Consider the following 27,041-nt stretch of genomic DNA (forward strand, 5'->3'; position numbering starts at 1 on the left):
TTTTATGCTGAAATTCTATTGGGGAAGAGCAGGTAGAAATGATTTTGTGCCACGTTTCCGATGGGCGAACTTTTTCTTCTTTGTGTCCGAATTTTGTACATTTATCGTACGATTCCATTTCGTTGAAATATTTAGAAGAATATATAAATTTAAAAGACAACATAAAAGATTAATGCAAAATGTTTAAGAAACATTTGTTTGTTGTATCCATCGATACTTCAGATTATTATAAAATCACATTTGTCAAATTCGTATTATCAAAAATAAGGCTAACGTCTCTTTCTCATCGTTTGCTGATTGATACAAAAAAAAAATAGGATTGAGGTTAGATTGTTTAAAAGTTTGAAACAATAGTATTCGTATAATATAAATCGTTTCAGAATAAGCCAAGCAAACAGTATACCAAGAAGACAGAATAATATTTACCACCACCACCGACCACTTTACCACCTCCAGTTGGTATCCGAGTGGAGGTGGTTGTTCGGTTCGCCAGGTGCCACGTTTACTCGATCGGTTCGAGACCTCAGATGTGTTTCGACCATGGTATGGTCTACTTCGTACCTTTACCCCTTTACCATCCTGTTTTCTTTTGATCTCTTTTTGTTCTTTTATTTTTTTTTTATTGACATCTCAATACCAAACTTGACTTGACTTTTTATTAGTTTGCCCTGAATGAGAATACCTGCCCTGGATTTCTTTAATTTTTAATTATATTATGTGTGAAATGTTTGATTTATAAAGAATTAAAAGTATCCCCTGAAGTTTATTATTACTTCCGATAAAAGTAATAGAATGAGGACAGAAAATTAGAGAAAGAGAGAGTGACCAAACAGCTTCCATCAAAAAACCTTCGAAGAAATAATCTTATTGAGTAAGAAAAAGAAAAGAGAAAGTAAATTACTTTCCAGATTTAATTAAAGATAATTCTTATATTTTTGATCATTTCTAATAACCCTAAAGATTAGTTTAATTTATAACATTAGTTGAATATTCATAGTATTCTGTTAAATCTATACAATGTTTCGTTAACATTTACAAACTATCTTGGATTAATTAGTATGATATTAATGAAAACGATAGGGATAGAATTAATTTGGATTGGTTAGAAAAGTAAGTAAGTTGATAGGCAGGAAAGAAGCCAGACAGAGAGATAGACAGGCCACGTAAGCAGGCATGCAGGCAGGTAGGCAGGTGGTGCGTGTTGTTTAGGGCTGGATCAACCGGTCTATCATCTATCTCCCTTTTCTCGTCTGGGAATAAGCTTTAGTGAGAAAAAAGGACTAGACTGAAAGCGGTTAGCCAGGAGTCGATTGACTAGGTCAGTAACTTACGGATGGTAGAGGAATGAGTAGAACGTAGGAGTCTAGACAGCGGCAGGGAACGCTGTAGGAGGTGCCTAAGCCCCGAACACAACAAGCAAACAAGCAAGTAGACAGCAGCAGGCAGCAGCAGCTAGCAGCTACTAGCAGCTAGCAGCAGCAACAGTAACCGGACGGTGAATCTTTCCTCGAGTGTGTGACCTAGCCGCTAGCGGTAGAACGTGGGTCCCCCACAGTTAAACCAGTGGCGGAGGAGAAGAGGAGGGGCCCGTGGAAAGGGAAGAGAACGCGGAAGAACGTCCCAGAGAAAGAAGGAGAGAGAAAGAGAGAGAAATATATTTGAAAGACTAGGTCGCTCGGTCGTACTACTGTTGCACTACTATTTCTCGCTATATATTTACTACAAAACTGAATTTCGCTAGCACGAGAAACTTCTTTTATCGTATTAAACTCATAACTTTATTAGTAAAGATCTACAATCATGAAATAAAATAAAAGGGGATATTTATTATTTTTTTGAACGGGCTTAACAACAACACGATTTTTACTTTTCGATTATTTTCTTTTTTTCCAAATTTAAAAACCCCTTATAAATATCCTGTCTCTTCTCGAATTTTCATATCAACGATCTAATGAGGTATCCTATTTTTACAATCACGTCTTGGTTTAAATCAAATTTGCATAGACGCGAAATATAGAAAATCGGTCGGGGGGTTTTTTTTCTTTTTTTAATATTTTCCAAACGGGTAACCGACGTACGTGTACAAAAATACGATCTTAGGATAGAGAGAAAACTTGTCAGATTATAATCGTACATTTCCACCACTCTGGTATGTTCCTCTTTAAAATCTTTTCGCGTGGAAACGAAACGTGGTGGTGATGATGATGGTGGTGTTAGTGGTGGTGGTGGTGGTGGTGGTGATGATGGTGGTGGTGGTTGTGTTGTATATGTCGCTTACGACGAAGCGCGCGCGTCCGACGATTTTTCCGGAGGGTTGAAAGCAGGCGAGTGCGGTGCATTAACCCTCCGGTCATCGACCCCCGAGCCAGTTACGTCACGTGGCTCACTGCTTCTCCGCCCGCCACTACTCCCAACTCCTTTCCTTCCCCTTTTTCTCCTTCCCTTGCCCCTACACGCTCTACGCCCTCCCCTAATTTCCCCTACACCGCCACCACTACTACCACTACTACAACTACAACTACACACAGTTTCTCTCCATTTCTTTTGCTCCCCCTTTCTCCGCGAACCTACAGCAGCAGCGTCATTTTTGATGTCGTAACGAGTCGTGATCTCATTTTCATTTGATTGCGCGGGTATTTCGGTGCTCTCGCTTGAGGTTACTGACCCCGGTACATCTACTTTAGAATCGGGTCAGTCGCTTATTATCGTGGTAGGTGTTCTCCTCACTCGGTACGCTTCAACTCCACCACCAGATCATGGCTATTTCTCTATCCCTCCTCTCTCTTTCTATCATTTTATTTCTCGATACTACTCGGAGATAACAGATATCTCACTCTCCTTTTACTTTTTTCCCCAGGTCAACTGAAACTCGAATATAAACCAATTGGATAATGCAATTTGATATGTATATAGATCAGATCATTTACTGATAAAGAGGTATTAACCGATTCCTTTAGAGACACGTTCATAGATTTAGAGTTTAACCCTAAAGTTATGCATGTTGGGATGGAAAAAGAGAAAGTTTGATTGGCCGGGAGAGACCGTTAGATTATTATACTCTTTCTTTAGACTTTCGAAATCAGTTTCTATCGTGAAGTTTAGATCTTTCCAATCGAACAGGATCGATAAATGATCTGAAAGAAAAGATGGGTGGTGTGTGGTGTTTAAGAGTTTGAGGGCTGTTGCTGCTACTGCTGTTGCTGCATGCTGTGCACCACTATCAGCTTCGGGAAAGAGAGTGAGAGGAGGTGAAAGGGGGATATAGGTGGAAAGCTAGCTAGCTAGCTAGCCTAGCAAGCAAGAAAGCAAGAGGGAGGGCAAACAGGGGGAAGGGAAAAAGGGGCTTTCAAGCAAACGAGCGAGCAGCGGTTAATGCCCTCTCTGTGCACAAGTTGTATGTGTGTGGTTAGTGGTGAGCGAGTGTCGCGAGTCTCTCAAAGTGACGCGCGTATGCGCATGCGCAAGAGTTACGTACGTCACCGTTACTCCGTTTCATCGTTTTCTATCTCTCTCTCTCTCTCTATTAAAACTCTTTCCTTCCGAAAGAAACTTCTCCTCCATGCACCCACCTCCAGAATGTTGTACCTCCTTGGAGAGTCAAACTAGCTCTTTCTCTTTCTATCTATCTATCTATCTATCTTTCTCAAACTGTAACCCCTACTACTACTAATACTCTTTCACTTCCCCCTATATCGGTGCAGCAGCAGCAGCAGCACCAGTAATAGTAATAGTAATAGTAATAGTCATAGTAGTAGTAGAAGTAGTAGTAACAGCAGCACAGCACAGCAGCAATCGCGCGTTGCTCCGGTCGTTGGCCCCGTGACGAGGACGAGGAACACACCAGCGTGCGTACGCGCGCGCACGCGCACGCGCTTGGGCGCGAGCAAATGAGTGAGCACTGGCATCAGCAGCAGCAGCAGCAGCAACAGCAGCAGCAGCAGATGCATGCACGTACATAGAGAGTACTTGCTTGCTTTGCTTGCTTGCTTGCTTGCTTGCTTACTTGCTCGCTAGCTAAGCTAAGGCTAGTTTACTTACTTACTTACTTACTTATTGTTAGTTACTGAGTTACTTGGTTACCAAGTTATAAAACTCATTTGCCAATGGCACCTATAATGCGCGCACGTTGCCGCGAATAAATGCGCGCGCGCGCACCCGTTTATGTTCAACACGAGGTGTATACTAAAGTTTATCGATTCAACCTTAATTTCGATCATTTTAGCGATGTTGTTATCTGACGAAGATAATCAAAACGAAGATATGCATCGTGTCGTACACTTATTCAAAGTTGGTTCTTTCCATTCCGGAACATTTCACGTTAATAATCGATTCGGTGTACGTTAGATCAAGTGTACTACTGTTCATTATCAGTGACACTGTGCTGTGACTTTATTGGATCTCATTTCATTTCATCGTTTAATAAAATACACTCTTGTGCAAGTTTGAACAAAAAATAATTGAAAGTGCCAATTGTTCAGAAGGAACGTTTGGAAGATTTGGGATACTATTATTATAACATGGGTATGTTTTTAATCGTCCTAATAATATATCACTATTATTTGTTGATAACGTTAATCTCTTTTCATTAGTTCTGATTCATTTAATATCAAAACTTCTTGATTTAATTAAAACTTTATTCGATATCATCGTTTCACTCATTTTTGATTTAGGTAAATAAGGGGGTAGGAACTATAAATAATCTTTGAACAATAATCAGATACAGGTAGTTGATAGTCTGATTGTAATTTTGAAAAGTATTTCGGTTAACATGTCGTCAATTATTCTGATAAAAAGAAAGAGAAAGAAATAAGAGTAGCGCGGGAAGGTGCGAAAGGTGGTCGCCCTCTGACCCGTCCGAGGGAAGAGAATATACGGTTTAAGAGATCGATGCACCCGTGTTCTACCTCTCGCGACCTCACATCCACCTAGAACCGAAGGGTTCACCGGGGGTTGCTGCCCTCGTCCGGGCAGAGCGCGCGACCGCGTAACTTGGATTTTCGACTCTTCGAAGAAGAGTCCATTCTAGTTTAAACCTTTACCACCATCAGTACAGATTAATCCCAAGAACTTAATCCAAATTACCATTACTTTGCATAGTTATTATACCAATTTAAATCACACAATTGACTTAACAATGATTTCTTCGGTTTTAACCAGAATAATCTAAAATTAACAATGATGTTATTTAAAATCATGATATAAATTGTAGGAAACTATACCATTTTTAATTTCAATTCTAAGTACTGAAAAATAATAAAGGGTGTCAGTTAAATTAATCATCAAATGAAATGAACAATAGGTTATCAGTTAATATTCTTGAAAATAGTTTTAGAAATTGTTTAGAGTTAGGAATAAGGTAGTTTGGTTCATTGACTTGCCGGGAAGCGCGAAGATGCAACGGTAAATCGTTCCTCTCGTACTTCGTCGTCATCGTCATCGTCATCGTTGCGTTGTCGTCGTTGTGTCGTTGTCGTGTCGTCGTCTTCGGCATCGAAGTTGAAGTTAGGCTAGGTCGCGTTCCTGACGTCACCAAAGAATGGTGGAGTCACACGCTACTCGTCAGAAACGGAATGTACGTATATACGGGCGTGTGCTGCATGGTTGTAGGGTATGCCATTTTCATCGTTGTTGTTGTTGCTGTTGCTGATACTCCAGAGCTTTAAAAGCTTGCCAGAGAAGAAGAGCGCTTGCGCTTCTTGCGAGTTCAACACAACGACGACGACGACGACGACGACGACGACGACGACAACGTCTACGCGCCGATAGTTACGTAAGAGGGGTCATTGACCGATAGCTTTGCCGGGAAATCCACCCGCCATGACCTACCTTCTTCCTCTTCGTCATCATGCTAACTCATCATCTTTCTCTTATTCCTTTTAAACTTTCTTGCGTTGATGTTAGAAGAAAAAACGAAATCAGGACAATATTAATCATTTAACGATTTTAAATAACTTTTTGAAACAATAATACTTAAATACGAGTAGGATTAAATTAGATTTTCAATTAGTCAGGTGTTTTAGATCAAACTTTGCTAAATCTAGGATAATACAAATTTCAAAACCGTAAGATTTATTCATCCAGTTTAATAATCCATTGGAAACAAAGTTAATGTAATCGTTTAAGGGTTGGGTAGTTATTTTGAAGGAATAATTTCTATATTTGGATAAGACAATACTTTGACCAGAATTGGTATGAAATCAAAGTTATTAAGAGGGCTCGAGAGGGTTGCTGTTGCGAGTAGTAGCGCGAGCTAGCTAGCTAGCTAGCTACCGAGAGAACGAGAAGAGGTGGTGGTGATGGTGAAGGGTGGTTGGGGGAGGAGGAGAAGGTGGAGGAAAAGGAGGTGGGGAAAGAACCCGTTAGTAGAGCGTTTGGAAGGCGCGCGCAAACCTCCGTGCTCGTTGCTGCGAGAAAAGGAAGACAAATATCGTAGATCGCGAATATGTGTGTGTGAAAGCGAGAAAGAGAAAGAACGAGAGAGAGAAAAAGAGAGAGAGAGAGAGAGGTACGAACGAACAAGCGAACGAACGAGCAAACGAGCAAGCAAGCGAACGAACGAACGAGCGAGCAAGCAAGCAAGCAAAGGGGGACTCTCACTTTCACGCGGTGAACTGCGGGTGAACGTCCGGGAATTGGGTCAGAGGACCCCCACCCCGTCGCGCCAGAGGCAATGTGCCGAGGCTCTATGCTCTCTGTGCTAGAAAGAGCCAGTCTACAGCCAAGCCTCGATACAAACGGTCGCTGCTTCGTTTTTCTTCCGCCGAAATATCATTTTCCTCTCGTTTTTTATTATCTTTGTGAAAACGGGTTACGCGAAATATATTATTATTCGTAACACCTGATGAGAAGATCTCGTGAAAACCAGAGAAAGGGAGAGACCATTTTTTGATTTTGCCATTCGATGTGTTCCAACAACGAAACATTAGGAATTTTGTATTTAGTGTGATTGATCATCGTGAGCTTGAGTAACAAAATAGAATTCCAACAACCAAATCCAACCCTCTACTACCCCTTCTGTACGACGGGTTTATATTAAACAGAAGAAGTAGATTAAGTAATTTCGGGGTGAATTAATGGGGTGCCTGTGCGAGTGCGATCTGACCACCCCGCGCTCGGGGACTGATTGTTCCTCGGGGTCCTCCTCGGACAGCGACGGTCAAACTGACGAAGGTTTCGTTGGTGATTCGCAGGGCTTCTTTCGCCGTAGCATCCAGCAGAAGATTCAGTATCGACCCTGTACCAAGAATCAACAGTGCAGCATCCTGAGGATCAACAGGAATCGCTGCCAATATTGTCGTTTGAAGAAGTGCATCGCTGTCGGCATGAGTCGCGATGGTAAGTAATCATATTTTCTTTTCCTATTTTTCCTATAAAAACTAACAAAAATTCTGTTCCAATGCGATCGATCATAAATAACATGTTGCAAATGAATTCCCAATAAACGTAATGAAATGTTGTTCCTTCGTAGGATAAATTTGTCAATTCCATTCGATTCGTCGAGTAGAGAAAAGAATTTATTGCGAAAATGATAGGTGGGAAGGAGAGAGAATAATTTCGCGATAGATTTCGTTTCTCGAACGGTAGGAGCTCTCCTACCTTTTAAAATTTAGATTGCCAGGTCATTGACCGTTTGCGTAACGCTTGTTCCCCGTCATACGGCGCAAGGGTGTCGCAACGGGCGAAAGTGGCCGCTGCTTCGCTGTTCGAGAAAGCAGCGCCAGCACGATTATCCCCGCGATTGGTGTAACGAGTTCGCTTTCTTTTTGAAATACTTGTGAAAGCTTCGTCGGGTCCGTGCCTTCTTTTTTTGTCTTTCTCATCTTTGTTTTATTTTTTTTTTTATTATTAATATTATCACTCCCTTTCTTTCATCCTTATTTAAACGATCGATAGTTGAAGAAGAAATTACTACTACTGCTAAGCTAGCTAACTAAGAGCCGCGATACTATAAAGGAGTACGAGGTCGTTGACCCTTAGTTCAGATTCGAGCCAATTTAGATTAAGACCTCTTAGGTGGTGTTAGAAAATAGATCATCCACGTCTTCAAATAGAAATAACTCAGAGACAGAAATATTTGAGATCATTGAACGTTCTAAATTATCCTCCTCTCATAGTTATACTAATAATAATTATTATCTAATATCACGGATAAACAAAATTTTAAGAATACAAAAAATAAATAATGTTTAAATTGAAAAATAGTTTAAAATCGGTTGTTGTTACTTAATAAACAAAAGTTGAATAAGAGGGAACGTAGAAAAGGCGCAAAGCTCTCCTTCACCTCCTCCTCCTCCTCCTCCTCATCGTTATTCTCCTCCTTCTCTCACGGGGTCAATAATCTCTCGCGTAGCTGAGCTGTGTGTTCCTCGCGGCTAAGTCGAGTTTGTAGAAAGAGAGTACCGCTACGTGCCGCTACATCCCCGGTGACCCTCGGCGTGCAACATATATTCCCCCACTACGAAAATTTCTAACGCTATCTCTTCCGTCGCACGAACGGAGACTGCTGACTTCTTCCCCACCATTCTTCTCTTCTCACCTCCCACCATTCGTTCTTTACGCGCCGACGAGCGCAGCGAGAGTGCGCGTGTTCCCCTGAACGCCGTCGTCCTAGTCATTGGCGTCGTCGTAGTCGTGCTGGCGCTAAACCTCATGCGGAGACCTCGCGAACTATCAGGGAATCCCACCCGCGGTATTCGGGTATTTCTTCCCCTACTACTACTACTATACACTACTACTACTTACTACTACTACCCCTCCTCCTCTTCCTTGAGGACTCACCTGCCGGCTGCGGCGGTGGCGCATGCTCGTGACAGTGGCCGGAGGCTCATTCCGCGGGCGGACTTCGATGCAGCTGCATCATTTTTTCATTTTTTTCTTTTACAAAATATGATTAATTACTTATACTTTTTTATTTAATAAACTATTTCTTTTATTACATCTTCTAAACAGATGATTATTAACAATTAATTGGATAAATAATATCATTCAATTGCACCAAATGTCTCTTTTGTCAGATCGTTCATTTGATCCTTTGGTATGTTTAATTTAAAAATAAAATAAAAAAAGATATAAATTCTTCCAACTCATCGGTTCTACTTATAGAACATTGTTTTTCCCTCTCTCCCTCTCTTTCTATCTATGATATTGTGTTTTCTTTTTATCTCTCGGTTTTCTCCCTCTCTTCGTGCGATATATCAATTCGTGCGAAGTCTATCCTTAGTTCGAGGACATCTTTCTCTGTCTCTTTCTCTTTCTCCCTCTGGTTAGTCGAAGTTACTCTAGGCGCAGGCGTTCGACTCCCGTCCCGTCCCGTCCTTCTCTGATGTTGACCGCTACGCTCGGTTAGTACGTATCGCATCAGTTATATAGGCTATATAGGTCGGCGGTACGCCTCGCGCGGCTGTCGCTGAAAGCAAGTTCAAGGCCAAAGGCTCGGCAAAGGCCACAATCGCGTCGGCGGTGTGCCGTGGCGATGGTGGCGGTGACGACGGTAGTAGTGGTGGAGGAGGACGACGAGGTGGAGGATGAGGACGAGGAGGAGGTGAAGTGAGGTGAGGTGGTGTTGGTGGTCGTGGTGGTGGGGCGTCTTTGATGGCTGAATAAGTGGAGGGGCTGTTGAACGCAAGTCGTGGAACATCACTCAGTCGGCGGTGATGCTGTCTCGCGTTTGCACGCGTCGTTCCGTCCCGCACGCGGGATCTTTGAAGTGATCATCACATCACATTATCCACGCATTACGCTAAAAGAAAGGAGGAGTCGGTTCGACGTATTTTGAAAAACGGCGTGCACCGTCCCGCCACAAACCTAACACACGGATATTTTTTATTATCAATTTTTTCTCTTCGTTTTCTTTTTGTCTTCTTTTTGTCTTCTTTTTGTCTTCTTTTTTGTAAATCTTATTCGTTACATTTCTTGGTGGTTTCTTTTTCGCGGGAGTGACTTGTCATAATTCGCGAGTCAGCCTACTAAGGATAATTGTGATCAAGGATTTGGATTTAAACGTTGGTGAAGATCACACATAAACAAATCGGTCGACGAACCGAAACTATACTACTGTACACCACCACCACCATTATCACCACTACCCCATTTTCTTCGTTCGACGTTATTGGATATTTTTTTTATGTACTTTGTGCGTCGCAAGAAGAAGTGTCCATCGTTATCGGAGATTATTAAGAAACGGAATTGGATTTTATTAACCACATAGAAGATCAAGGACAACGTTGCGGTTCTTCTTCCTTTTTTTTTTCCTACACGCGTTTCCCTTTGACCGTCATGGGAGACGAGTTACCTATTCTCAAAGGAATCCTCAATGGAGTGGTCGATTATCATAATGCACGTAGGTTTCCCCGATAGATCTCTTTCTCTTTCCTTAATTTCCTCTATTTTTTCTTCTTTTTTTTTTTTTTTTTTTTGATTTATTTAATACTCTCGTATATTTCGTCAAAAATTCAAACATCGAGGTCGGTTTACTTTCTAACCGAAGATTCGTACCGCGTGTGCTAACTTTCGTCTCGTTCGGTGCGAGAAAGTCGTGCGCTTTCACCCTTCGAAGCATGTCTCTTTTCTTTTTTATTATTATTTTTTTCTTTATTTTTTTATTATTTATTCTTCCTCTTATATTATTTTTCCTCTCTTTTTTTTTTTTCCTTCCGGAAGAAACCAACGAGGAGAAACGACGACGACGACGTATCTCTCAACCGATTAAGCCGGTGGCGTCACACACGCGACGTACACCCGATATATATGTTTCATCGTCAAGGAAGGTCAACCGCGTGAATCATTCGATCGATCGATCGCATTGACAGTGCTTATTAATACAATTTTTTTTCTCCCTTCCTTCTCTTTCTATCCTACTTTTAATTTTTCATATATTTCAACCCTTAAGAAAAATTGAATCATCTCGATCGTGTTTTTTTTTTGTTTGAATTACAGCGGTGCGATTCGGCCGCGTGCCCAAACGTGAGAAGGCCAGGATTTTGGCTGCCATGCAGCAGAGTTCCCACAGTCGTTCTCAGGAAAAGGCAGTAGCGGCTGAACTGGAGGACGAACAACGTTTACTCGCCACCGTTGTCCGAGCTCACCTCGACACATGCGATTTTACCAGGGACAAGGTCACGCCTGTTCTTGCGAGAGCTCGTGAAACACCTAACTACACGGCCTGCCCACCGACCTTGGTAAGAATACTTTTAACTACACTCTAATAACCAAGCAGCAGCAGAAGTAGCACCCAACCACCACCACCACCATCATCATCACCTAGTTACTTACTAACTTGATCCACGGATTTCAAACTAAATATCATACCACCTCTCTTCTTCCACATTAAATTTAATCGATTCTTTTTCCCCTTCCTCCATTACTTCGGTCAACACCACACAAACACCTTACACAGTTTCCTTGATCGAATCTATGCGGAAATCGGACCGGTCGTCCTCGAAACTCTTGCAAATGAGCAAGTGGTGGAGAAGGAGGAAACGTTAACATTGTAAACGTGAATTGTATACTGTGTTGCTGTTACTACTCGTTAAGGACGACCAGTCTCTCTCTTTTTCTCCCGATAATTTGCTTTCACACATTCATACGCTAAAGAGACTATCTTCTATTACTACTACCACTACACACTACTGTCTGTCTATCTGTCCCCTTCTAACCTCGCACGTTTTCTTTGACTTTCTGTCAACAGGCATGTCCGTTGAATCCAAATCCACAACCATTGACTGGTCAACAAGAATTACTTCAGGATTTCTCCAAGAGGTTTTCCCCGGCAATTCGTGGCGTAGTAGAATTCGCTAAACGCATTCCTGGATTCGGCCTGCTGATACAGGATGACCAAGTCACATTGTTAAAGGCCGGAGTATTCGAAGTTTTGCTCGTTAGGCTGGCCTGCATGTTCGATGCTCAAACGAATAGCATGATATGCTTGAACGGACAAGTGTTGAAACGCGAGTCTATTCACAACAGCAGTAACGCGAGATTCCTGATGGATTCGATGTTCGATTTTGCCGAAAGGGTCAATTCCTTGCGATTGTCAGACGCCGAGCTTGGACTTTTCTGTTCGGTTGTTGTCATCGCAGCGGACAGGCCGGGATTACGCAATACCGAATTGGTAGAACGTATGCACAACAAATTACGCAACGCTCTTCAAACGGTACTAGCTCAAAGTCATCCACAACATCCAGATATTTTGAGGGAATTGTTAAAGAAGATACCAGATTTGAGAACGTTGAACACGTTGCATTCGGAGAAATTACTCGCGTTTAAAATGACCGAACAACAGCAACAACTTCAAGCGCAACAGCAACAACAGACGCAACACGTTATATCAGCGAGCCAACAGCAACAGCAACAACAACAGACGCAGACGGGGCAACAACAATCTCAACAACAATCGCAGCAACAACATTGGGCGATGGAAGAGGAAACTCCGGCATCCTGGGGCTCGGCCTCGGACGTTACCCTCGATGAGGCGGTCAAAAGTCCATTGGGTAGCGTTTCGAGTACGGAGAGCACGTGTAGCGGTGAAGTAGCATCTCTGACGGAATATCATCATGTTGCGGCAACCCCGAGTGGTCATCACGCGTCCAGTGCACCACTTCTCGCAGCAACTTTGGCTGGTGGTTTATGTCCGCACCGTAGACGAGCAAATTCCGGTAGCACGAGTTCAGGCGAGGACGAACTTCATCGTGGCAGTTTGAGCAAGACACCTCAACCACCTCATTGTCCACGTTTTCGCAAATTAGATTCGCCCAGTGACAGTGGCATCGAGTCGGGTACAGAAAAAGCTGACAAACCAGCGAGTAGCAGTGCCAGTAGCGCACCCACCTCTGTCTGTTCGAGTCCACGTTCCGAGGACAAGGAAGTCGAAGACATGCCTGTACTGAAACGTGTCCTTCAAGCACCACCACTTTACGACACGAACTCGTTGATGGACGAGGCGTACAAACCGCACAAAAAATTCCGTGCATTACGACAAAAGGATAGTGCCGAAGCTGAGCCAGCTGTGGTAGTACAACACGCCCAATCCCAATTACATTTACACCTTACCTCGCAACCAGCGCGAAGTCCATCATCGAATCAAACGACGAATAATAATCCAACCACGTGTCCGCAAACAGCGAGCTTACTTAGTAGCACGCACTCGACATTGGCGAGAAGTTTGATGGAGGGTCCTAGGATGACGGCGGAACAACTCAAACGTACGGACATTATACATAACTATATAATGCGTGGAGAAGCTAGTCCGAGGTCACCACCCGCGGTCTCGCCATCGCCGGCGGAACAATGTGCATCGACTACTACCATAACGGCGCGTTCCTCTTCACAATTATCTCCGGGTTTGCTACAGTGTGCCTCGTCGAGTTATTCCAGCAGCTCATCCTCGAGATGGCCTGCCACCTCAGTTATTACCACGACCACTGGTGCTCGGCAACAACAACAACAACAACAGCAGCAACAACAACAACAACAACATCAGCAACATCAGCAACATCAACAACATCAGCACCAGCACCATCAACAACAACAGTCTTCCTCGGATTACCTCGTAGTCGGGAATTCCCCGGCATCTTCACCAAGATACCTCTCGGCGGCAGCGTCGAGTAGTACGAGTACGAGTCCGAGGCCAACATCAAGTACAGCAACGGCAGCAGCAGCAGCGACCCTTGTCCTATCTGGTTGTCCAAGTAACATGATGGAACTCCAAGTGGACATTGCAGACAGTCAACAACCTTTGAACCTCTCGAAAAAGTCACCGTCCCCATCGCCAAGGCCATTAGTTGGTCCCTGCAAGGCTCTATCCCTCGAAGCGTAGTGTGGTGCTCTTGCCGTCAGATGGACACATCATCTCTTATCTTTTTTTTTTTTTTTTATTACTTTTTTGTTCTTTTTTCTTTTTTGGTGACTCGAAAAATCATGTGTGTGCGTGTGTACTCTCTATTGCTACTATTAATTATTACAATACTACTACTACTACTACCTATTACTACTATTAATTATTACTATTACACTATTATTATTATTGATACTACCTATTACTATTACTATTATAAATTATTACTACCTACTATTACTACTATTACCCACCTTGCGCAAAGAGTGTCGTTACGTACATGTTTTATGTATTTTAAAAAAAAACCCCGTCCACATGAGACGGCAACACTGACGAAGGATCGTCGCAAGTATCCAGAGATATATATATATATATACATATATATATATATATATATATCTATATGATGAAAAAATTCAATTTTTAAAAAGGTACGAATGAAAAAGAGCATTTTTAAAAGATAAAAAAAAAGATGAAGAAGAAGAAGTGGTGTGAGGGAGACGATGGGAAAATAATTAAGGAGGAGGAGAAGGAGGGAATGACAAAGTGCCAGGACACTCCGAGCGCGTGACAAACCAAATAATTTATTAATTTAAATCTATTTTATCGATGTGTGTACGCGTGTGTGTGTGTGTGTGTGGGCGCGCGCGGTAATAAAATCCGCGTCAAAAATCAAGGACAAAACGGCGGATTTTTTTGCGGAGGATGAGTTTTGGAGAAGTAAAAGAAGAAGAAGAAACATCTTCCTGAAATATTAAATAAAAAAAAAAAAAAAAAAAACACAAAAATATAAAAAAAAAAAAGATATCAGGAAATGTGAATAGTTGCGAAAGGATTTTTAAAAGAAGATTAAAGTTTGAGGGAAAAAAGGAGAAAGGGAGAAGAGGATGAAACAATAAAAAAAACTGTGACGATAAGTTGATGTATATTTTCTTCTTTTCGGTGTGTGCGTTGATACGTGATATTGTTGCTAATAAATAATTTAAAAAAAAACACTCCTACAGGAGGAGGAGGAGGAGGAGGAGGAGGAAAGACATTTGATATGGACGCGTGTGAGTGCACGCAAAATCTGTTTTTCTAAACTGTGCGCGTTGTAAATGCAATTTGAACAAATTTCATGAACAACCTGAAACAAATAATCATATTAATAACAATAATAATAATAATAATAATAAAAAATAAAAATAAATCATTCAAACACGATCGTGTTAAATTTCTCGTAATCAACAAACACCCCGTAAAGAAAAAAAAATGAGCTGAGTGAGAGAGAGAGAGAGGAATCGAATGAATGTGTGTGTGTGTTTTTTTTTGTAATGGGGAAGGATTGAAAAAAAAAAAAGAAAAAAAAAGTAATACTGGATTTAAAAGATAAAAGATTAGTAAAAAAAAAAAAAAAGAAATTGATGAAAGATGGAAAGAGGGGGGAAAATATGAATTAATCTATTACATGTGATAATCATGGAAATCGCGCATCCTGTACAGTCTCCACTTCATTCATATTGATCATCTTACTCTATAATTATAATTATTGAATATTATTAAAAAAACAAATAAAAATAAAGACGAAGAAGAAGAAGGAGAAATGTGAAGAATAATAAAAAAAAAAAAAGATACAACAAACAACAACAACAACAACAAGTAATTAAATAATTAATTAATTATTATTGTAATATCTCTCTCTGTAAGGTATACATATATATATATATAAATATATAAATATATAAATATAATAATAATAATAACAATAATTATAATAGTAATAATAATAATAATTATAATAATATTATTAATAATTATAATTATAATAATAATAATAATAATAATTATAATAATAATAATTATAATAAATAATAATCGTAATTATAAAGGAAATAAAAGTTATCATCTCGTACGTGTATGTGTGAAGTTTATTAGTTAGTTAGAAGTGTGTGCATTTTATGTCTGCTCTGAGAGTTGTATGCGTCCTATGTGTGAGAGAAAAGAGAGAGAGAGAGAGAGAGTGAGAACGTGTTTATGGGGGCAATCGAAGTTTCTTCTGATCCAGAAAATAAAACTGAAAATATAAAATAGTGATAGACAGATACAAAGAAAGAAAAAGAAATGGGAATGAGATATAGAGTAAAAAAAAAAAAAATGATATAGAATGGATAAAAGAAACAAAAAAAAAAACACAAAAAACAAAAAATAGGAAAAATAGGGAAAGATAATAAAATTTTGTGGAAGAAATTTTTATTCTTCCTTGTGTTAATTCAAATTTTGCTGAAATTCGAATTTTTCAAAAAAAAAAAAACAAAAGAAAAAATCAACAAATAGAAAAACAGTTATAATGCAGAATAGAGAAAGAGAGAGAGAAAGAGAAAGAGAGAAGAAAGAAAAGTAAAATGAAAGAAAGAATTTAACAACAAATTGATTTTGTTATTTATGAGACTGACCGGTGTTCCTTTTTTGAAAGGGGGCGCCACCAGTTTTGCAATTACCGTACCTTTATACGAAAACGCGTCGTTTGTTCTCCCCCTCCACCCCTAACCTCTCATACGAAAGATAAATTAATAGAAAATAGAAAGAAAAAAAAAGAAATAATTTTTGGATTTGGATAAAATGAAAAAAAAGAAAATTATCGGAGGAGGAGGAGGAGGGGGGTGGAGGACGAGATCGACGGTGCTCTTACGTTTTGTTAATTAATTATATAATTATTCTGATTTTATAAATTAAACGAACAAAAAAAAATTCCAGGATTAATTACTTCTTCGTCATTTATTAGCGTTGATGAAAACATAGAATTATTATTATTATTATTATCAATTAACAATTTAATGGCGTAATAATATTTCGCGAGCGCGGTTTAATTTAAAAAAAAAAAAAAAATAGAAAAAAAACAAACAAACAGCAACCAATAATCAATAAACAAAAATGATGAATAGAGAAGAGAAAAAAAAAGAAAGAAATAAAACGGACATACACATACATACATCATACATATATTATTACAGTTAATACACGCGTTAATACACATACACAAACATAACAAACATACACATACATGCAAAATAATATTACGTGTCATTTCGTGTGAGATTATTGAGAATCATCGAGAACAGAATAAAAAGAATGTGTTAGTGTATAAAAAAAAAAAAGAATATTAGGATTCCGTATATATACATTCGTGCGTGAGTGTGTGTGCGTGTGTGCGTGCGTGCGTGTGAAAAGTATGCATGCTTAAGGGGTATAGTTTTTTTTTTAATTCAAAAAAAGGATTTAAAGAAAATGTAAAGTAAAAAGTAGGAACCGACAAACGTGGGGTAAAAATGGACGAGTAAACGATGAGGAAGGGGGGTTGAAACGAAATCACTCCCACCCTTTTTGCGAAGAGGGTGGTCTTTTTCTTCGGCTTTTCTTTGTCCTTTTTTTTCGATGGGGTAGGTATGAGGGACGTAAAAATGCATAGAAGGATACAAATATGACGCGTTGTATGACAGAACAAAAAAAAAAGGGAAAAGGAAAGAGGAAGATTAGGTAAAGTGGCTCCGAAATAGTTTAAACAAAAAAATGTATTGTAAATATTAGAAATGTAAGGCTGACGATGAAGATGAAGAAAAGATAGTCGTCCTGTATTATAATTTGGCGCGAAAGATTGATAATAATAATGATTTTCGTTGCTTATGAAAACGGTTGATGTGATTTTGATTTTGATTTTGTTTGATGCATGGTTGCGTGAAGAGAAAAATAAGAAGAAAAAGAAAAAAAAAATGAGAAAAACCAAGAAGAGAAATGAAGAAGAAATGGCTAATGAATGAAGGACACATATATAACTAAATTTTTGATAGAATTTATAAACATAATTTGGGGATACGTGTGTGTGTGATTGGGGATACGTTGTTGTCACACACATCTTCCCATTTCAAAAACCTGTTCCAACACTCACAGATTTTTTTCTTTTTATTTTTTTTTTTTTTTTTGAGAAAATAAAATCTCTTTTTTTTTAAATATTCAAGAGCGAACACATACGAAACACAGCCAAACACAAACATTATATAAATAACACATTATACGCATTAACACACATATAAAACACATATATATATATTAATGGAAATGAAAAGAAACGAATGGATCATCAATGGGAAATAAAATCATAAATGACCAATGATATTTCACGTAATACAAAATATATTTAAACATATATATACGGAACACACATACAGAGAACACATACATACATAAGACGCGGTTTACACGAAAGATTTGAATTTACACGCACGCTCGCAAATATACGCGCTTGATTCATGATGACCAAAAATTACCAACAACAACAACAACAACAACAACAAAAACAGTAAAAGAAAGGAAAAAAAATATATATAGATATATATAGTACGTAAAATGGGATAACGAAATGTTGAAATAGTAACAAGGGGAAAAAAGATAGAAAAAAAAAAAAAACAAGAAAAGAACAAAAAAAAAAAGGAGAAAGAAAGAAATTGCAGGGGAAACAAATTCTCAATTTGACACATGCAAGAGAGAGAGAGAGAGAGAGAAAGAAAGAGAGAGAGAGAGAGAAAGAAGGACACACCTTGTGTTTTTTTTTCTTTTCATTGTGCTTGCAAATTTTTTCCCAATCTTATTTTATTTTTCGTTTCTTTTTCTAGTTTTTTTTTTTTTTTTTTTCATATTTTTCATATTTTTCATTATAGTTTGTCGAGTATTAGCATAATTCATATATCACGTTAAATTATACGAAAGAAAATACTTACATACGTGCGCGAGCATACACATATACACACACACACACGATTGAAAAATTTATTTCTTTTTTTTTCCTTCTATTCCGTGATTTGTTTAAAACAAAACAAAACAAAAACAAAAAGAAAGAAAACCTTGCGTGTGATATTTATTGTATTCCAGTAACGAATTATTCCAAAATATTCTATTCCAACCCCCTCAGCCCCTTTCCGCCCCCTGTCACCTACTCTAAAAACAAATCAATAAGTAGAAACTTTTAATCAACACCTACCCCCTTGACTTTTTTCATCTATCAAACAAACAAATAAAAAAAAAAAAAACAAAATAATAATTGTTCATTGTGTTGAATTTTGTGTAGAAAAGTGAAAAAAAAAATTCCTTCGTTAAACTTTGCTACTTTTTAATTATCATATAAAACATATATACATACATACACATAGACGTATTCTATAATCAATCCAATACAATAACAGAAAATACAAAACTATTGCAACATTATTAGTCAACCCTGAAAAAGAAAAACCTCAAAAGAACCCTTTTGCTATCATTGAACCCTTTCATTTCTTAACCCAAGCCGCTGTCGCAATTTTCGCAACCGCAAATACACAAATACACACAAACCAAAAAATACACCCTCATTAAAAGTCACACTTACATACAATCTTAAAAAAACAACCCTTTAAAATCAACCGAAGTATATTCAGCAACAAAAAAATGACCCCCCACGAAACCAACAAACCAACCAACAAACCAACCAACCAACCATCACAACCACTACCACCCCTTCGGACAAATCTAGCGTTGATATTCGTAATACTTGTTATGCATAAACTTACAACATTTAAATAATGATTATTATAGTAAACAATTTACATAAAGAAGTATGATATATTTCTCTAATCCATTAAGAAAAATGAGAGGGAGAGAGATAGAGATCGAGAGGGAGAGAGAGAGAGAGAGAGAAAGATAGAGATAGAGAGAGAGAATACAAAGAAGAACCGTTTGTGTTTCTGATGGAAAAAAATGATAAGGTATAATAACAATAATAATAATAATTATAATAATAATAATAATAATAATAATAATAAAACATGATAAGGAAAGGGACAGGTAAAAAAAAAGGGATGACGATGATAATGATAATGATAATGATTTAATGATTAATTATTAATGATAATGCTATAATGATGATAATGATTATGATGATGATGATGATAAAGATAAAGTTTGAAAGTTAATTATTAAGAAAATGGAAACAGGTGTAAGAGAATGTGTGCGCGCGAGAGAGAGAGAGAGAGAGATAGGGAAAATGATTAAGAAAAAAAAAAAAGAAAAAACTTTACTCTACACGCAAGAAAATTAAAAAAAAAAAAAAAAGAAAAAAAAAAAGGTAACAAAAGAAAAAGTCAGCCCCGCATATTTGCCCAGTGAGCACGTCATTTTGTACGCTTGGGAGTTGTGAGGTTCGTCTGAATAAACATTGTCTGGTGAATTATACATAAAATGATAAAAAAAAAAAAAAAAAAAAAAAAAACATATACTGTGATCTAGTTATTTTTTTACCATTAATTGCATTTAACTCATTCAAGACCACCATAATTTTCTTTGACACGCGGTTGGTTTCTTAGAAAATTATTTCTTTTTTTTTTTAATATTATAATTTTTTATTATTACGATTGTATTAGTATTATATTAGAATGATTAGAATTTTATTGTAATAAGGAAAAATATGAATTTTTTAAATTATAACTTACAATGGCAAATTTTTTTCTTTTTTGTTTTTTTTTGTTTTTTGTTTTCTATACTTTAAAAAGATATTATAATATTTATAAAAAATAAAAAAATAAAAAAAGGGTTTTGTTTCGACGAATATTTTTGTTTGAAATAATTTTTTTAATTAATATATATATATATATATATATATATATATATATATATATATATATATAATTTTTTTAAATAATAATAATATTATAATATTATTATTATTTTAATAATAAGTAATATTTTTAAAATAATTATTTAAAATAATAGTTTTAGTATGATTACACACACGGTGTGCAAATGGGTCTCGAATGGGTTAAACAATTTTATACACTACACCTAGTTATTCCTTCAATACTTTGATTAATTTTATATTGAAAATTATTTATAATATTATTAGATTTTTCTTGAATTTCTTTTTTTTATTCATTTAATGGATCATTTCATTGTTTTAAGTAGTTATATAAGCGAAAGGGTTGAAAGAAAGTTAAATGAATAATGACAAATATTTTATAATGAATTGTGGTTTTTTTTTTTGCTTTTTTTTTTGTTATTCTATTTTAAACTTACAAATTATCAAAATATATAATTTAGTTGAGTGATGAAAATTTAAAGGTTTAATATTATTGTTTATTTAAATTTGTTAAGAAATTGATTGATTAATCAACTGTTTCGTTTCTCACGAATGAAGAAGACCTGTACTCTATTCGATCATTATACAAGTAAGTATTTTATTACATTATTTGTAATAATATCATTTAAAATATGAATGATGTTACATTCGTAAAATGTAATTGATTGGTAATAAAATAAAAATATGTTTGTAAGAAAAAATCGAATATTACGAATATAGGATATATATATATATATAGTAAGTGTGTGTAGATATAGATAGATTTTACGCCATTACTCTTTCCATCAACTTCATCTCTATTTCCTAGAATAACAACATGTTTGAAACGCCTACGATTTATTTTTCATTCGTTTTTATTTTTTTTAATCTATCAGATATCTTTTTTGTAAGTAATTGTTCTTCGAATAATAATTAATAACGCTATTGTTTCACAAAGGGTTTTATTATCTATAATAAGATAATTGAATTTTGTTGTGCCTTTTTTATTTTTTTTTATTTCCTATAATTGTAAATGTAAAATACAATCACACACAATTTAATTAATAAATATATAATTAATATATTTATATATAATTTATATTATATATTAATATTATAAATTAAATAATTGAATAAATATTTAAATAAATATTAATTAATTAAATAATTTATAAATTACTTAATATTAATTATTATAAATTATTATAATAATTATAATTATATATATATATTTATATAATATAATATATATAATAAATTAAATAATTAAATAAATATTATTAATTAATTAAATAATTTTTTAATTAATTATTATTAATTATTATATATTATATATTAATATATATTTTATATACATAATTATATATAATTATAATTATATAATTACTAAAATAATTTTTATTATTTAATATTATATATAATAATATATCTATATATATTAAATAAATAAAATATAAAATAAAACATATATTATATTAAAAATAATACACTAAAGACCCAAATAATAATAATAATATTCATATCAAATGAAATATTAACATCTCACTGATCACATCACGATATAAATAATATTCTTTAAATAAAAAATAATCGTTTCAATAGCGTTGAAAGCATGATTTATGATAAGTATTTAACCTTTGAGAAGACAACACCCTTCGTATCCCTTCGTATGTATCCCTTTCGTCCTCTCGTCGTCCTCGTAAGATTATATGTGTGTGTGTGTGTGTCGTCGTTGTCAAGTACAAAAGCCGACAGCTCTCGCACGTTCAAGGTCCGTGCGAGGTCGCACGTTACCATCCTCCACCTCCTCCCCCTTTCCCACCCTCTCTCACTCTTCATCCTTCCCCTTTTCTCTTATCGAGACAAAGAACCGTCGAGAGAGTAACCTCGCCCTTCCCTCACCGATTAACCTCGAAACCTTCTTCTTCTTCTTCTTATTCTACTTTTTTATGTTTTTTTTTTTTAGTTTTTTTTTTTTTTTTTGGTTTTGCTTCTGCTTCTTTCCGTCTCGCAGACTGAAATAATAATATCCCTTCCTCCCTCCCCCACCCCCTCCTTCTAACCCTTGTTTCTAGCAATCTTTTTTCAATACCGATGTCTCTATTAATATTCCTACTACGTCATCTCCATATAAGTATATTGTTAAGTATGTGTGTGTGTGTGTGTGTGTGTGTGTGTGTGTGTGTGTGTGTTAATTTGTGTGAGTGGATGTGGGTGTTTATAGGGAAGGGAACAAATGAAATTGATTTTTATTTGTTAATGTTAAAAATGATAACGATTACGATGAGTAGTAATATTATTTTTTATTATAAATGATGGTTTTTGTTTGAACTTTATTTATTCTTTTGTCAGTTGACAAGTAATTGGATGTATGTATGGGCGTGAATGTGTGAGTGTAGGTGTTTATAGTGAACGAGGATAAATTAAATTATTATTATATATGTTAGTGATAAAAATGATGACGATAATGATATTAATATTATTAATTATTAATATTAATATTATTTTTTGTATTAATTTTATCTACCTCCAAAAACCACCCACCCACCCACCAAAAAATAATATTATTAATTATTAATATTAATATTACTTTTTATATTAATTTTATCTACCTCCAACTAACCACCCACCACAAAATAATATTATTTTTTATATTAATTTTATCTACCTCCAAAAACCACCCACCCACCAAAAAATAATATTATTAATTATTAATATTAATATTACTTTTTATATTAATTTTATCTACCTCCAACTTACCACCCACCCACCCACCACAAAATAATATTATTTTTTATATTAATTTTATCTACCTCCAACTAACCACCCACCCACCCACTACAAAATAATATTATTAATTATTAATATTAATATTACTTTTTATATTAATTTTATCTACCTCCAACTTACCACCCACCCACCCACCACAAAATAATATTATTTTTTATATTAATTTTATCTACCTCCAAAAACCACCCACCCACCAAAAAATAATATTATTAATTATTAATATTAATATTACTTTTAATATTAATTTTATCTACCTCCAACTTACCACCCACCCACCCACCACAAAATAATATTATTTTTTATATTAATTTTATCTACCTCCAAAAACCACCCACCCACCCACTACAAAATAATATTATTAATTATTAATATTAATATTACTTTTTATATTAATTTTATCTACCTCCAAAAACCACCCACCCACCCACTACAAAATAATATTATTAATTATTAATATTAATATTACTTTTTATATTAATTTTATCTACCTCCAACTAACCACCCACCCACCCACCAACAAATAATATTAATTATTAATATTAATATTATTTTTTATATTATATAATATGATATTTAAAATATTTGAATGTAGAATTTATTGACACTTGACATAATCAAAATGATTTTCAACCTAAAGAAAAAAAGCAACGCGTATAAGTAAATTGTTAATAGAAAATAAATCTTCGATAGGATAAACTTAATCGATTTTCCGTGTAACACAGAGAATTAAAGAGAGAGAGAGAGAGAGAGAGAGAGAGAAAGATAGAGAAGGGGAAACAAAATTAAAAAGAAAAATAATATTGGTCGATAAACTCGGCAAACAAAAATTCAGGGGTTTCCCTCGTTGAAATTCGAGGAACGTGTAGTAGTAGTTTTTTTTTTTTTTTTTTTGACAAGAGTAACAAATGACAAGAGAGTTTGCTTGTGTGTAGTAAGTACATGATGATGAGTGGGATGGGTGGAGGTAGATAAAAAAAAAAAAAAAAAGAAAAGACAATAAAAAGTCGTTTTATCTTTGCTCGAAGGTTTTCTCTTCCGGGTCAACGTACTTCTCTTGTCCCTTTGATTCCTCCACCTTTCCCTTTTCGTTCATAGTACACTCCTTGAACCCCTTCCATTCTCCCTCATCTACCCACTCTCAGTTCTTACCCTCCAATAAGGTTTTCACCCTCTGTACGACTCCCCCTCCTCCTACGTTTCACTACCCACGACGCTCGATGATGTTTCCACGTGCCAAGGTCACGACCCCCGCAAAGAAAGAAAGAAAAAAAAAAAAAGCAAAACGTCCAACGCAATAAGCAGGAGGTTCTCTGTTCCTCATTCGTCCGATGTGTTTCTTTCTCCCTTTTTTTTTTCGGCATAGGTTTATCCACCCTTAGAACCACCCCTTGGTTTTGCTCGAAATGAGAATTTACGAGGAGACTTTGGCCTTCGAACGGCAACGAGCCACGCGTGCCACTCATCGCAGAAATAGGGGGGGGGGTGGGGTGGATTTTACTTCTTGGAGAAGGAACAAGAATGTATATGTGTGTATGAATGTTTGTGTATATGTGTGTGAGGGAGGAAGGAAGGAAGTATGAGGTTTCTTTTTGTCTGATATACTTCGTATTCAAAAAAACATGCAAGTTTTGTTCCTCATCAATTTTTCTTATATGTTATTGGCAAAAATATGATATTCGGTAAATATGATTTATTGTTTTTTTTTTTTTTTAATAATAAAATAGATTAGAAAATAGTTACATTAATTTTTGGAAATTTAATTATGAAATCTACGTGTTATTTAGTATATTTTTTTATGTTAATAATAATATTAAATTTGAAGCAAATTTGAAAAGATGACTTAACACCCACCCTGAATATAAATTTATTAATAATATAATATTATTATTAATATTTTTTAAAAATATATTATAATAATATAATTTTAATTAACACATTATAATAATTATTTTATATATAATAATAATAATTATAATAATAATTAATAATATTATTATATATATAATATAATATATAAAATGTAACACATATTATAGATAAAATAAATAAATAAAATGTAATATAATTATTATTACAAAATAATTTTATATATATATATGTAATATACGTATATAAATATTATTATATTATAATATATTAACTTTATAGATAGATAGATAGACAGATAGATAGATAGATAGATAGATAGATAGATAGATAGATATATTAACTTTATATATTATACTAATATAATAAATATATTACATATATATATAATATTATATATAATATTTATTATATTTATTATATTATTTATTATATCTATTAATAATATATGTAATATTATTATATTATATATATAATAAAATAATATTTATATTATATATATAATATAATAATAAATTTTAAAAAAATGTGAATATTGAGAATAAGATTTTTTATTTAGTGACATTTATCCGTTGGACTTATCTAGAACAACCAGATAGAATGTTGAGGTGAACAGGAATGGAATATCGCGAACAGGGTTACAGAAAAGTGTGACGGGATAGTTTAAAGAAGGTAAACTCCCAAGAACTTCATGTAATCAATTTTTTAAATCATGACTTTAAGTGTATATAACTTTGAAAACTATTACGTTGCATTTCAATATTATCATTGAGATATTTATTTCACAATTATAACAAAACGAAACACATCATATGGAAATATTCCTTTTTAAAATATTCATTATCGTAATTAAACAAATTCCCTAAATAATTAAATATAAAAAAAAAAAGAAATAAAAAAAGCTCTCGCGTATGTTCGTAATGTTATTTTCAAAAATACCATCAAGTCTATCGTAAAGAAAAAGAAAAAAATATATATAAAATAAAATAGAAATGTTACGTTAGTGTATTGAAAAAAAAAAAAAGAAAAAGAAAATATGAAGGGACTATAATTTCGTCCCTTTTTTTATTTTTTTTTTATTTTTTTATTCAACTTGAAAAACGATCGTCTTGATAAAACATTACCATCTAACCGCACGTGCTGCTACCACCACGACCATCACCATCATCATCAATTGATGCTTTTGCTTAAGAACCGATCAGAACCCTAACGAAAAGTGGCACAACCATATGGTGGCATATACAACTAGTATAATACCAACATCCGAAATAATATAATGACGAAATAATGACTTCCCGTTTTCATTTTTTATTTTTGTTTCCTTACAGAATTCTTTTCTTTTATTTATTTTTTTTTTCAAAAAATATAACAAGCCTTAGAATAATATTATTCTTATTTTTTTTTTAGTTATTTTATTATTATTAATAATAATTATTTTATTCAATAGAATTATTTGAAATATTAAAAATCAAATGTATTTATATAATTAAATTTTATATTATTAACATAATGTAAATAAAATAATAATTAATAAAAATATTAAAATAAAATTACAAATAAAATAAAATAAAATAATATAAAATACATATTTATATAAGGTAAATGAAATAGTAATTAATATAAAGTAAAAATAATTAATAAAAATATTAAAATAAAATTAGAAATAAAACTTAAATACATATTTACATAAAGTAAATAAAATAATAATTAATAAAAATATTAAAATAAAATTAGAAATTAAACTGAAATACATATTTACACAAAATAAGTAAAATAATAATTAATAAAAATATTAAAATAAAATTAAAAATAAAACTAAAATATATATTTACATAAAGTAAATAAAATAATAATTAATAAAAATATTAACATAAAATTACAAATAAAATAAATTAAAATAAAATATAATACATATTAGTACATAAAATTAAATATAAA

General features: G+C 34.6%; 1 protein-coding gene across 5 annotated transcripts in view; it reads left to right on the top strand.

Annotated features, from left to right (window-relative positions):
• E75 (ecdysone-induced protein 75) overlaps positions 1-17,497 on the top strand; it is a 159,045-nt gene extending 141,548 nt beyond the window's left edge. For 4 of the 5 annotated variants that reach the window (XM_015320222.2, XM_015320218.2, XM_015320219.2 and 1 more), the window contains exons 3-5: positions 7,191-7,335; positions 10,936-11,177; positions 11,687-17,497. In XM_015320222.2, coding sequence (XP_015175708.1) covers positions 7,191-7,335; positions 10,936-11,177; positions 11,687-13,813 — 2,514 coding nt within the window. In that variant the 3' untranslated portion in view covers positions 13,814-17,497. Of the gene's footprint in view, positions 1-7,190; positions 7,336-9,626; positions 10,340-10,935; positions 11,178-11,686 lie in introns of those variants that run through there. The other variant, XM_015320223.2, reaches the window with a different exon arrangement.
• Positions 17,498-27,041: the final 9,544 nt, after the last annotated feature.

Source organism: Polistes dominula, unplaced genomic scaffold, assembly GCF_049000335.1.
Source record: "Polistes dominula isolate Pdom_NZ unplaced genomic scaffold, Pdom_raw_medaka contig_17, whole genome shotgun sequence".
In the NCBI taxonomy this organism is placed as follows: domain Eukaryota; kingdom Metazoa; phylum Arthropoda; class Insecta; order Hymenoptera; family Vespidae; genus Polistes; species Polistes dominula.